The sequence below is a fragment of the Mirounga leonina genome, unplaced genomic scaffold (genome assembly GCF_011800145.1).
Source record: "Mirounga leonina isolate KUSES-001 unplaced genomic scaffold, KU_Mleo_1.0 Mir_53, whole genome shotgun sequence".
Lineage (NCBI taxonomy): Eukaryota > Metazoa > Chordata > Mammalia > Carnivora > Phocidae > Mirounga > Mirounga leonina.
The window spans coordinates 63,613,097-63,626,179 of record NW_023270807.1 but is presented as its reverse complement, the minus strand read 5'-3'; the positions used below and the strand labels follow the sequence as shown (position 1 = coordinate 63,626,179).

The window sequence follows — 13,083 nt, the reverse complement described above, 5'->3', positions numbered from 1 at the left end:
GGAGAACGGACAGTTCTTTCTTATAGAAGAATTCCAAATGATACAGAGACTCTCCCCTCCTCAGGAGGTAGAGCTTAATCCCTCCACCGCCCTTGAGTGTGGGCACGACCTTTTGACTTATTTCCAAGGAATGGAATATGGAGAGTACAGTGGAGAAATGCAGCAAACCCCATGTGGCCAGGTGATGAAGGCTGACATCCCAGTGTTGTCATGCGGACATCATGTACCCCTGATCTGATGTGATGAGAGGGGCACTTCACTTCTTCCCCCAAAACCTTAACCCCAGTCAGATCATGAGAAAAACATCAGACAAACCCAAACTGAGGGACATTTTACAAAATACCTGACCGGTACTCTTCAAAACTGTCAAGGTTATGCGAAACAAGGGAAGACCGGGAACCAGTCCCAAGCCAGAGGAGACTAAGGAGACCTGGCAACTAAACCCGGGGTGGGCTCCTGATGAGATCCTGGAACACAAACAGGGCATTGAGCGGAGAAACAGGTGAAATCCGAATAAAGCTTAGTTAAAAACAAAGCACAGCTGGACAAACGAAAACCTCCTCCCACGGACCTGTGGCTTTGTTGTGCCCCACTCTGAGTTGCTGGCTCTGTGGCTTTCCAGTCTCGGCATCCTTTGATGGGAAACAGCACCTGCGGAGCCTGCCTGTGGTGAACAGCGTCGGCTATGTCCTCCGCTTCCTCGCCAAGCTGTGCCGAAGCCTCCTGTGTGATGACCTCTTCAGCCACCAACCCTTCTCTAGGGGCTCCGGTGGCTCTGAGGAAGCCCAGGACAAGAAGGAAGGCAGGATGGAGTCAGGTAGGCTCTGTCCGTCTGTCTTCCCTGTGCCTGAGGTGGTCCCAGGTGTTCCTGCCCTCCTGGGAGCTCCCGAGGGTTCTCCTGCTGGAGGCTCCCAGGCTGCCTCTCTGCCAGCCCCCACCCCAGCAGAGGTCAGGAACGGCCAGGACTGAGGGTACCTAGACAGTCTCCACCCAGGCTGCAGTGGTAAGAGATTGCTCCAGCTACTGAGAGCTGATGTTAGAGTTGTAGGCTTATGTTACTGGAATTTAGACAATGAGGCCACATCACATATAATGAATTACTTTCTTCACTCTCCTCTAATTTAGACTCTTGGGCACTTATCTATCATTGTTGAGTCATTGAAAGACTATGACACTAAGAAACTAAGACATCCTGAAGAAACTAGGGCTAAGAAATGGATTATGTTCATCTATGCCTGGGGGCCTCAGATACCCACCCATGTCAATAAACAGAGTGTCTGTTGCTACAGGGATTTGACCAGGCCATGAATCAAATATGTTTTTCAATAAGAGTTAGTGTTTCTCTCTCATCACAGGGTGAAAAGTGATCCCAGGGCTGAGTGCCTTTTGTTGCAGAGTAGTTCAGCATAGGAAAGCTGGTGGGAAGGTCAGTAAGGGCATATAGAGCCACATGTTGTGTGCTCAAGGGCTAGGTACCTCCACTTAGCAGCCCTGAGTTATGGAAATCCATAAAAAGTTAACATGACTCTAGGCTCTGGATTCCAGGTCCCCAAGAATGACCAGAAATGTTGCCTTTTTTCTTTCTCTGGAAGTAGTATTGTTGATATATAAAGAACACATAGCCAGTGAAACTAGAATCAAGTCATTATGTCATTCTACAAACATTTGCTGAACACTCTTCTATTCCAAGCACCATGTGACATCTTGTGTTGTGATAAGACAGATACATGAGCTTGGGAAAATTTTTGAGGTATTGAGTGACCACTACAGATAATGAAAAATGAATACATTTGCAGGTATGTGCTCACAGATAGGCCTAGAGTCTTCAACAAAAAGATGCTTATAGTAAGAGTGGCTATATTTTAAACTTAAGAGGACAGCAGGGAAAGATAAATCTAGATTCTTAGCATAAATTTTTTTTTAGATACTGTCAAGAACCCTGTTTATAATTTTACATTAATCTCCCTGAGACCTGGGAATCAGGAAGAAATTTGGCCTTCGCAATGAAAGCTATCTAATTAAATATGGTCTATGTGAGCAGATACTATATACATTTGTGGTTTTTGTTTTTGTTTTGTTTCGTTTGTTTGTTTTTGATGTCTCTATATGTGCAAGCTTGGGAAAATCTTTTCTTATCTCCGGACCTCCATTTCCTAAATGAGGTGTTGGGGTTGCTTATGTACAGTGCTCCTTCTGGTTCTGACAGTATGAATAAGCCTTAGCTGACTCAGGAACATACCCTAAAGCTAACGAATCTTCTAGTGAATCTTGCAACGAGAATAGCAGAATGGTCTGATTTCACTTTGCAATCCACTGAATCACCGTTACATTGAACAAGCAATGACCCATAGGATATAATCATAAAGCCACATAATTCATGTCTCCCATTCTTCTTTAAATATATCCTGTGGGACCACTTCATTCCTATCCATGGATGAAATTTTGGACAAATCTTGTGACTTTTCTTGTTCCTTTCAGGTAACAAAACATTCTCTAGTCAATAATTAATATATCTGGGTCAGTGTAATAATCAAACTTTAAATTTCAATCAAAGATGTAACTTCTCCCCATTCCCAGTTCAGACCTGCTTCAGGCCAGTTGGCTTCTCTCCACCTCACACCTAACCTTGTGTTTTTGCCCCCCTCCCATATCTAGCTAATAATGATTTCGAATCCTTCATGACCAGAGTAAGAGGACAGGAGAGGCAAGAGGTAGGAGAGTTTTTACCTGACTAATCCTGCTGTGAGTTGGCATCATACTCCCAAGTTCTGGTGGGTGTTTAAAGCTGATTCTTCATCCTAAGGGCTCTTACATGGGCACTTTGGTGACTCTGCCATCTCTCACCTGCACTTTCCCTGACATGGACAAATATAATTCTTCTCTAGCTGGTTACCTGGTCACTTCCTTCCACAGCCCCAAGTCTGCAGGTAGATCTCTAGCTTCTTTCTGCAGAGGCCCCCTTGTGCCACCAGAGAGTCCCACAGAAAGAATCTAAGATGATCTTACTTTTTTTTAGAGAGTGGGGAGGGAGGAGGAGAGGGGCAGAGGGAGAGGGAGAGAGAGAATCCCAAGCAGGCTTTTCACGGGGCTCAATCTTACAACCCTGAAATCATGACCTGAGCTGAAATCAAGAGTCAGATGCTTAACCAACTGAGCTATCCAGGTGCCCCAAAGATCTTACTTTAGCTCTCTCTTCTGATGGCCCACATCTTGTCCCTGACAAACACTACACATCCTTTGCCCAAACAAATTCTGGGCATGCCGCTGAACCTTGCAGTCACCTCTCTTTTGTTCTGCCATCAGAGTAGTCAGACTTTTAGATTTCCCATGGGAATCAAACAGTAATCCACTGTGTCTCTCAAGCTCTGGGGACAGATATCAAGCTAGTTACATGGCCACATTGAAGCCCTTCGTAATACACTAGACAATTCTCTCCATAATTCATCTTCTAGTCAACCTGTTTCTCAACCTCTACATTCCTTTTGCAGGCTGGATGTAGGTGGTCACCTATAGGTATAAAACTGGCTTTCCACAGTCTTTTTTTTTTTTTGCAAGATGTGCATACTTGACCTTGGGGTGTCTGTTGTCTTGCAGCCTCAACGAAAACTGAAACTAAAATTGTTTCATTTTAACATCCTGTCCCAGGAACCCCCCTTCAGCTTTCCTTAAGTGATTACTGAGGAAACTCTTGCCTTGGTTTCCACCGTATTCTCTCCCAAGCTCACCATGCTTGAGGAAGTTCCAGAGTTTTCCCTGGAGCAATGTCGCTGCCTCACTTCTTCCCTTGACTAGCACAGTTATTTCTAGCCAAAAGGTGCTTTCCTTCCTAGCTGGCCTTGCTTTGGAAGCAATGACTCGAATTGTCTTCATGAGCCCTTCCCTAGCCCATGGCTGATTTGAAAAAATGAATTGCTCCCAATCAACCAACCTTGTGGACATTGTTTCTCATGCCCCAGGTGTTGCAGAACTGAGTTCAGTGCATCTCACGTGTCTGGGAGCCTCAGGGAAAGTAGAAGCAGCAGCTATGTCACTGTAGGCTCTAAGTGGCCCCCTTGCCACATGTCTTTTCCACCAATCTGCCAGGGAGCCTAAGATGACACCAGTAGAGAGTTTGCCTTTAGATTAAGACATCGCCTCTTTAGGATTGCCTTGTCAAATTTCCCTTAAAAGGTCACACATCAAATTATTATCACTTCAAATGAAGACTTAGTTTATCCTGCCCCCTATTGTGGCAAGGAGGGCACATATAAAAGGGAAAGGATGGAGGCCTTGGTTGATTTTAGGCTCCAGATCCCTCCATAGGACCACATCGTTCCTAAACACGACTGCACAGTCTTGAGCTCATTTGAACCAGGTGGTTCTCTGCCCAAGTGCTGTTCAGTTAGAGCTGTAACCGATCAGGCTTGGTGCCACACAGTTGCAGGGTTTGTCAATGTTCATTAGAGCATTTCCAGAAGACATTTAATCAGACGATAAGAAAAGGAAAAACCATGACACATAAGGAACTATCAAAGAAACAAGGTTTGTGGCCAAAAAATGGATGATTTGGACATCATTTTCTGAAAATGGACATCATTTTCTGATCTAGTGGGTCATACAGATTTGTTCTCAGTGGTTCTGGTGGTAGATTTAATTAAACCTAAGGTCTTGCCACTCAAACTCTGGTCAGGAGCATCCTCATCACTGGAGAAAGGCAAAAGCTCAGAGGCCCTCCCACACTCTTTAACAAGAGATCCCAGGTGTTTTGAAGACACATTATAGTTTGAGAAGCGTGGATTTAAGGACTACTGTCCCAGGTAGAGAACTTGGCAGCTGAAGAACCAGGTGGAACTCTTACAAGATAGCTCCCTTAGGAGTCAGGTGGGGTTGTATTCGTAAGGAACTTTGAAAAGTCAAAGCTACAGAAGCAGAAGGGACTGCTTGAATGGTAGTGACCTCCTCGTTACTGGTGACAAATGTAGATGCCCACTTGTTAGGGCCATGAGGGGGGACGTCGGTAACCCAGAAGAGAAGTAGGAGCAAGATGTCACAGCTGGAGGTGGCAGCGGCTAGCTTTGGGCAGCAGGTGTCCCAGGAGCCCCAGTGAGGGGCCCCCCAGAGGTGAAAGTGAGGCTACCAAGACAGAGCAGGTCACATTGGAACAGAGAGAGGACATCTTCCACATCCCTTCCTCAGAGCTTTCAGATAGAAACTTTCTTCTGTGATGTTTCTCCTATGCCTGGGGAAAACCAGACTACCTACTCGGCTGCCTGAATCCCATCTGGAAGGTAAAGTTCTTGGCTTGAAATCAGAAACTTCGGTCATTCCCCTTTAGTTCTATTACCTGACAGCCACACGTGGTGTGTGTTTTAGGAAGTAGAACAGCTCTCCGGTGCTTTAGGAGAATGGAGGCAGAAACGTGGATTTGATAACATTTGTGCTTCTGTCAGAAACCATGGGATGATCACAGGGAAATTTTACCTTACCTTTGAATATTGAAAAGAAAAGCCCTCAATTATAAATAAACATTCGCCAGTGTTCTCCAAACTTAAATGTGCTCAGGAACCACCTGGCATCTTGTTAAAGTGCAGATTCTAGCCTCAGTGGGGCTGGTGTGGGGCCCGAGAGTCTGCGTATCTAACAGGTGCGCAGATGGATTGGTGCTGCTGCTGGTCGGCGACCACACTTTGAATGATAAAGCGTGGGCTGGCACAGTCCTCACCTGGGGAAATGTATCATTTATTCAGGTTTTCAGTAAAATAAGTCTATTTGCACTAGGACAATGTGCCGTCCCTCCCCCCGCCCCCGTATAAATGTTGCCACCGAAGATGATCCAATGCCCATGGAGAGCAGAAGGGTGGAGGGATCAGGCAAGGTGGCAGGTGTGCAAATCCAGGTGAGAAAGAGGAGGTTTGCTGCACTGGTGAGAAGGGTGAAAGAAAGCCAAGAACGACGACAGGCAAAGTCCCCAGTGTGGCCTGGCCACCTTCCATAGCAGGGTCCCTGACGTCTTTTAGGCTTCCCCGAATCCCGAGACGTCCATCTGTTCTCCCAGACCCATGTTTACACATCCTCAGTGGCACTTAATTTTGCATTATAGTGCAAGAATCTGGACCAGATCTCATCTCCCTGCTGGATAGATTTGGGGAGCAGAGCCTGAGATGTAACGAATCTGTAGCAAATATTTATGGCTTGAATTCTATGCAACACAACAGAACAAATTGTCTGCTCACCAAGAGTAGGGGAGATCTCTGGAAACCACAAATGTGATAGCTGAACTCTTCTGCAAGATCTAATTTAGTGATTGGTTTCCTGCCCTTTGAAGTTTTAACATGATGGGAACAAACTGTTTACTTTTTCTCCAGTAGCTTTTTCGATACACAGATGGTAGGGGTGGGAGATGAGGAAGGACTTTTGTTTTTGAAGCTTGATGTTTTCGTCCTTGGCTGGTGATCTTTGAGCCAGGCACCAGGAACCCAGTGGCGTAACAGACGTTCACAGTTTCTGCCTGGATTTTGCTAAATGCTAAGTGCTCCATTATGGTTAAGCCCATGTACCCAGCCTTTAGAGATCAAGTCGGCTTCCTTGTTGAACTGCAAATTTATCTAATATGATAGCTCTATGGAGAATGACTGTACAGGGAATATCTATCTTTCTGAAAGATTGTTTATTTCCTTTTTTTTTTTTAAGATTTTATTTATCTGACAGAGAGAGAGACAGTGAGAGAGGGAACACAAGCAGGGGGAGTGGGAGAGGGAGAAGCAGGCTTCCCACTGAGCAGAGTCTGATGTGGGGCTCGATCCCAGGACTCTGGGATCATGACTGAGCCACCCAGGCACCCCAGATTGTTTGTTTCTAAAAGGAAAGAGAGTTTATCAAGTGCCATGAGTTATTTGACATAGAAACATCCATTTAGTCAGCAAACATTTAGTGAGCTTTCCCATTTGGGATGCACTGAAGCCTGCAAGTTCAAGGCTACTTGTTCAGAGCCACAGAGAAAGGCCACAGTGGGGAGGAGACTGAACCCAGGTCTTCTCTTCCCTGACCCTTTGCTTCCCTCCCAAGCCAGTTGCCGGTAGGATCCTATTACCCCTATTACCCCACACTTGCTCGGGAGGGTGTACATCCTGTGCCCCCCCCCCCCCCCGGCTCAGAAGCCCGACTGTACTCAATGGATGCTCACAAATGGCTTGTGGTACACCTGTGTCATTTCGTCTCACAAAGATGTAAAAGAACAAAACAAACTCCAAGCACCATTTAGCAAAATCCAGGCAGAAACTGTACTCCAATTATATCAATTCTCTTTTCTCCTTCAGGGTTTCCTATCTTGGCTCCAAGGAGCGTTTCATCCTTGTCCCTGGGCTCTGGGTACATCCCTGCAGGGTTACATCCACAGGACAGGCAGAGCCCATCACTCCAGACATCAAGAGATCTCTCTCATTTTTACAAAACCCACACAGAGTGGCCTGCTCCACCAGACATTAGGCATAGTTTGACCTGGTATCTTATTTTAAAGATTTATTCATTTATTTGGAGGGCCGGGGCAGAGGGAGAAGGAGAGAATCTCAAGCAGGCTCTTCACTGAGCCTGGAGCCCGATGCAGGGCTCGATCTCATGACCCTGAAATCATGACCTGAGCCAAAATCAAGAGTCAGACACTTAACCAACTGAGCCACCTGGGCACCCCTCAACGTAGTATTTTAAATAATATGTGGAATGATGGAGGCAAAAACCAAAACAAAACAAACAAAAAAACCCCACAACAACGAAGGAAGGTGCGTTACACCAGATTCCCTTGTAGCTGCTTGTCTCCCAGTGCAGGTCAATGATTGGAGTATCTCAGAGCTATGTTCGCCCTGTCACAGCCAGAGGCCATGTGAACAAAATGCGCTGTTCTGTTAGGCTTGAAAGAGAGTCATTTGGGAGGAGAACAAAGTATCAATACCAAGCTCAGGTGTTAAGAATCCTCTGAGAGGGGCACCTGGGTGGCTCAGTTGTCAAGTGTCTGCCTTCGGCTCAGGTCATGATCCCAGGACCCTGGGATCGAGCCCCACACTGGGCTCCCTGCTCAGCTGGAAGCCTGCTTCTCCCTCTCCCACTCCCCCTGCTTGTGTTCCCTCTCTCGCTGTGTCTCTCTCTCTATCAAATAAATGAATAAAAAATATATATATAAAAAAGAATCCTCTGAGAAAGTTTTAATGGAAAAGTTCAAAGAGGAGTGTCTACCAGGTCTGCAGCAAATACAAAGGCCTTCCTGTATTTTCAGACAGCTAGGTCCAGGGGAAGCCCAGCTAGTGTTCCTATAGCATAAGATGGAGAGTGTTTGCCAGGGTACGACTCCTAATCTTAGTTCTGCCCCTGGGCGTCAATATTTCATTCAGGAAAATTTATTTATTGTGTTTCCAATTATATCATTCATTAAATTATAATATCTGTACATATTTTAAAACACCGAGCTAGGTAGGGCGCCTAGCTGGCTCAGTCAGTAAAGTGTGCAACTCTTGATCTCAGAGTTGTAAGTCTGAGCCCCACGTGGGGTGTTGAGATTACTTAAAAAAATAAAATCTTAAAAAATTGAGCTAAAGCGGAAAAATATAACCTCATGAAAAAGACCTGAGTTTTGTGGAGTTTAAAATTGATTTTTTCAATGTTCAGTAATTTGCTGAACCTCTTTGCAGTGCAAGGCTTATGTTTATGTTCTCTTTTGAGTCCTGTAGATACTGAGGAAGCACAAGGTAAGTATTCAATAATTCTTGTTAAATGCATCAATGTTCCAGTTAAGTCGTTATATAACACTCTGAGATAAACTTCATGAACTGTCTCCTATTACTGGGTAGTGTCTGGGTCTCATACATAAGCAGTAAAGCGTTTGCTGAAAAAAATCCCATAAACTTTCTGGCAGAGAGTTGAACAGGTATTCTATGGCAGATACAACCTAGCTGTGACTGAATTAATCATTGTAATTTCCAAACTGACATGCGGAGTCAAGAGAAATGAAGCAAATGCCCTTTTCCCATCTGTATCAGTTATCTATTGCTGTGTGACAAATTACCCCAAAACTTAGTGGCTTAAAATAACGTTTATTATCTCAGTTTCTGTGAATCAGGAGTTCAGGTGCAGCTTAACTGGGTCCCCTGGCTCTAGGTCTCAAACCAGGCTCTCGAAGCTCAACTAGGAAAGGATCCACTTCCTAGCTTATTCATGTGGTTGTTGGTTTCCCATGAGCTGTTTGGTTTCTTGCCATACGGGCCTCTCCACAGAGCATCTCACAACATGGCAGCTTGCTTTCCTAGCATTAGGAATACTGGAAAGTATCATGAGCCACCCTGAAAGTCAGGATGTCCATTTAGAACCAAAACTTACAAGGTGTCCTCTATTCTGGTCACTCCAACATTTTCCTGATTGAGGACCACTTTTAATTTCCCTCAAGTTCTAGAAAGACCAAAAAGAGTGGGGCTGTTGAGGAAACAGAGCATGGCTACAGAAGGAGCCCCCCACCTTCGCCCTCCCCCACCTGTTAGGAGTTGCCATAAGAACTTGGAGTAGAGGCATGGCAAAGCTGAAAGACCATATGGAAAGTGTTCTGGAACCAGCTCTCCTCTTGAGACCGGAAGGGCATTCATTATCCCAAATGGCTGACTTTGGGCAAAATTGTGTTTGGGCAAAATTTCCACAGAAGGAAATCAACCCGTAGACTTAGAACAAAGTCTTAGGCAAACCAGAAACATTTGAGAGGACTGCCGAAGTTCAGGTGTCAGGCATTAAAATTATGGCTGGTTTCTGTGCATCTCATTAGGGGAGAAAATATATAAATGTACTTAAATGGACCAGAGGGGAGTCATAAGGTTGATTCTGAGGGCTGAGTGATCTGAACTTGGAGACAAGCTTAAAGGGAAAAATCTATACTGGCCAGAGACCAAGTTAATGGAAAATTTAATTGAAGCGAATGAAATGCTAAGCCTCATAGGTGGTGTGGCCTGGTGCCCTTTGAACCGGGAAGGCTGGGACCGGAGGCCACAGAGGGCCCTGAGGGAAAACGTGATGAGCTTATCTGAGCAAGACCCAGGGCGGGACTGAGCCTGAGCAAAGAAAGTCCGCAAACCTCCACTAGAGCCTCAGGGAGAGGCAGCCTGGAGGGCAGAGAGGAAATCTGCTGATTTCTGCCACTGCGAAGTCCTTAGAGGGTCTCTGCCTCCCGCCGTGGCACTGAGCACGTGCTGGGCACCCGGGTGCCGGAGAGGAGCAGGGGTGTGGGCGGGAGGCCGCCACCCAAGGTAGGAAACAATGGCCCCTCAGCAGGGGAAGGGCAGCCCCCCTGGGGACCTGCTATTGTTTCCCGGGGTCTCCTCCCTCCTGCCCCTTCTGCGCTCTGCTTCCCCGCTTATAGTTGTAGCTCTTTCTCTGCAGCCAGAGCTTCCTGGCTGCACTCCCCCCCCCCCCGCTGGGGGTGGCACCTGGTTCACCGTCGCTCTTGGAGTGGCAGAGTAGGGGGCCCACCGGCTACTTCCTTTCAGAATCTGGGCTTCAGGGCTGGGATTTGTGCAGCTGCCATCTCGTCAAGCCGCCGAGCCAAGCTGTTCTCACATGGAGCCCTCTGGCCACTGACCCAGTGGTTTGCCTTTCTTGCCGGCCTGGGCAGGGCTGTGTGACCCGCTGGCCTGGGCAGACTGGCGGGCAATGGGTCCAGAGCAAGGCAGTGGCTCCCAGCCCAGGGGGAGGTGGCCGCGCCCATTATAGAAAGGGCTCACTGTGTGCTGAGCTGCTCCTTCAGCTGAGAAGTCACAGCTGGTGTGGGGAAATAAGGTGGGGAGTGGAGGGGGGGTGTGGGTGGGGGTGGGTGGGGGTGTGCGCGTGCGTGAAAGAGGGGGGTGGAAAGAACTGTCCATTCTGAAAAAGAATCGTTTCTAAGACTCTGGAATTTGGGGCTCATTACTGCACGAATAGGTATTATTTGAGACTAATTTTGCAGATGGCCGTATTGTTGCTTTTCAGGGCTTCATTTGGTTAAAGAACCTACGTAAAGTGCCGGCTTCACTTTTTTTGATAAAATAAACAGGCCAGGTTCACTTAACTCTGAGCAGTTCGGTCTTGGGTCCTAAAGGACAAGGGGTCAACCGCAGCCTGAACTGAAACTCCATCAGGAGTGTCTGCACTTTTATACATGTGAGCCCCCCTTTTCCTCGCTATGCTGCTCTTGATTCTTTGGGACTTTCTCTCTCTGTCTCTTGGCTTTCTTCTTCCTGTCCCTCTGTCTCTTCCTGCTTCTCTTCGGACCTTCTCTACATTCCAGGTGCTCTTGCCGGACCCTCCAGAGCTGCAGCGGCAACGGGGCTTCATCGGGCGGGCGATCTGGAAGGCTCTGCAGAGGTGAGGGAGGAGGGAAGCGCCCACACATGCCTGACCCTCGAGTTTGTTTCCCAGACAGGGAGGCGTAGACACAGTTCAAATTCAGAAGCAAATGGCTATCCCTTGAGGCTCGAGTGGGTTTGAACTCTTCGAGTGTTCTTTGGCTTCACTAATGGGCAGGCTTTCTGTACAGCGGCTGGGGGAAAACGTAGTTCACCTATCAGCAATGGTGAAAAAGGAACACCAGGCTCTCCTGAAAGTTCCCAAGACATTAAACCCTGAAAAGTTCCCAAGACATGAAACCCTGAAAATGCGGCAGACGTCTTGGATGGCACCATGGGTGTATTTGCCTTTCTGTTTAAGCCTGCTCCTGTGATAGTCCAAGAGCAGATTATTCCTTTTCCTGGAGGGAAGATGTAATGATTTTCCAAGCAGCATCCTTTGTCCCTTGGATACAGGCAGGGAGGTTATAGAAGAAAGTGCAGCAGACCCCTCTCCCTTATCCCACTTTGCTGAGCTCATGTTCTCCACAGAGATTAAATGGCCTTACATGGAGGCTGGGTTGGATCCTCTTGTTTAATGAGAGGTGCCAGGGTGACAAGCTCATTTCAGATGAGAAGCAGTTTTCTAAGAAATCAGGGAGAAAAGGTCCACCCTGTGGTTGGCCATGAGTCTGTACGCAGGGGCTGGATCTGCATGGGGCACTCGTGCCTGGCAATCCCAGGACTGCTGGCCCCATCTGGTGTTCACTCACCAGTCAGCCACAAAACCGCTGAAAAGTGCAGTTCCCTCCTCAGTGACGGATCTGGTCCTTCTTTTTACAGACTTTAAATGGTGGTTTTAGGTAACCAATAATCCATGGTCACACAGTGAAATTCTTAGTTCCTAAGAGTTCTGCATACCCACAATTTCTCTCCCTGTATGTTGATGACTTCATAGTTTTGAATAGTAGAAAGGTGATGTATCCAGCAGTCATCATTTCAACTAAAGCAAGAGGAATTGGGGGTAGATGTAAGGAGGAACTTTTAGGCGATAAGATTTGCAGTACAATGAGCTAATTGTGAGGGAGATTGTAAAATCTCTTGCAGGAAGCTTTTAAATAAGAGGCTCATTTATTTTTCCTTATTTACCACCCAGCCTGAAAAGAGGGCTTGGTACTAACTCAGTGCTTTCCAGGGTTAATACACCACCTTTCACAATTTTTGCTATGTCCATATAACAATTGTAAAAGTGTTTACTTAAGATGTTCCTTTAAACAGATTCATTTCTTTTAACTTTAGCTCTTAGTCACTTTAAGGAATGATACTGTATCAGTGAAATCATAGTTTGATGGGCTAATTCTATTTTATTGCTATCCACTAAAGTACATGACTATAAAAAATAATGTTCCCCTGTAGCTGTGTCTTCCAAAAAGATACACCTTCAAGTCCTAACTTTCTGCCTGTGAATAGAACGTTCTTTAGAAATAGGGTCTTTTGGGGTGAGTGGGTGGCTCAGTCAGTTAAGCATCCAACTCTTGATTTCAGCTCAGGTCATGATCTCAGGGTTGTGAGATAGGCTCCGCACCCGGCATGGAGCCTGCTGAAGATTTTCTCTCTCCCTCTCCCTCTGCTCCCCACCCCCCCCCCCCCCCCCCCGCCACTCTCTCTCTCTCTCTAAATTAAAAGAAAAAAATAGAGTCTTTACAGATGTAATCAAGATGAGGTCCTACTGGATTATGGGCCCTAATCCAATGACTGATGTCTTCCTAAGACCTTT

The 13,083-nt window shown here is 46.5% G+C and overlaps 1 protein-coding gene across 1 annotated transcript in view; it reads left to right on the top strand.

The window, feature by feature from the left end:
* The window catches only part of SCML4 (Scm polycomb group protein like 4), a 131,706-nt gene that overhangs the window by 98,169 nt on the left and 20,454 nt on the right, over positions 1 to 13,083 (top strand). The window contains exon 8 of the mRNA XM_034991740.1: positions 623 to 817. Coding sequence (XP_034847631.1) covers positions 623 to 817 — 195 coding nt within the window. The remainder of the gene's footprint in view (positions 1 to 622; positions 818 to 13,083) is intronic.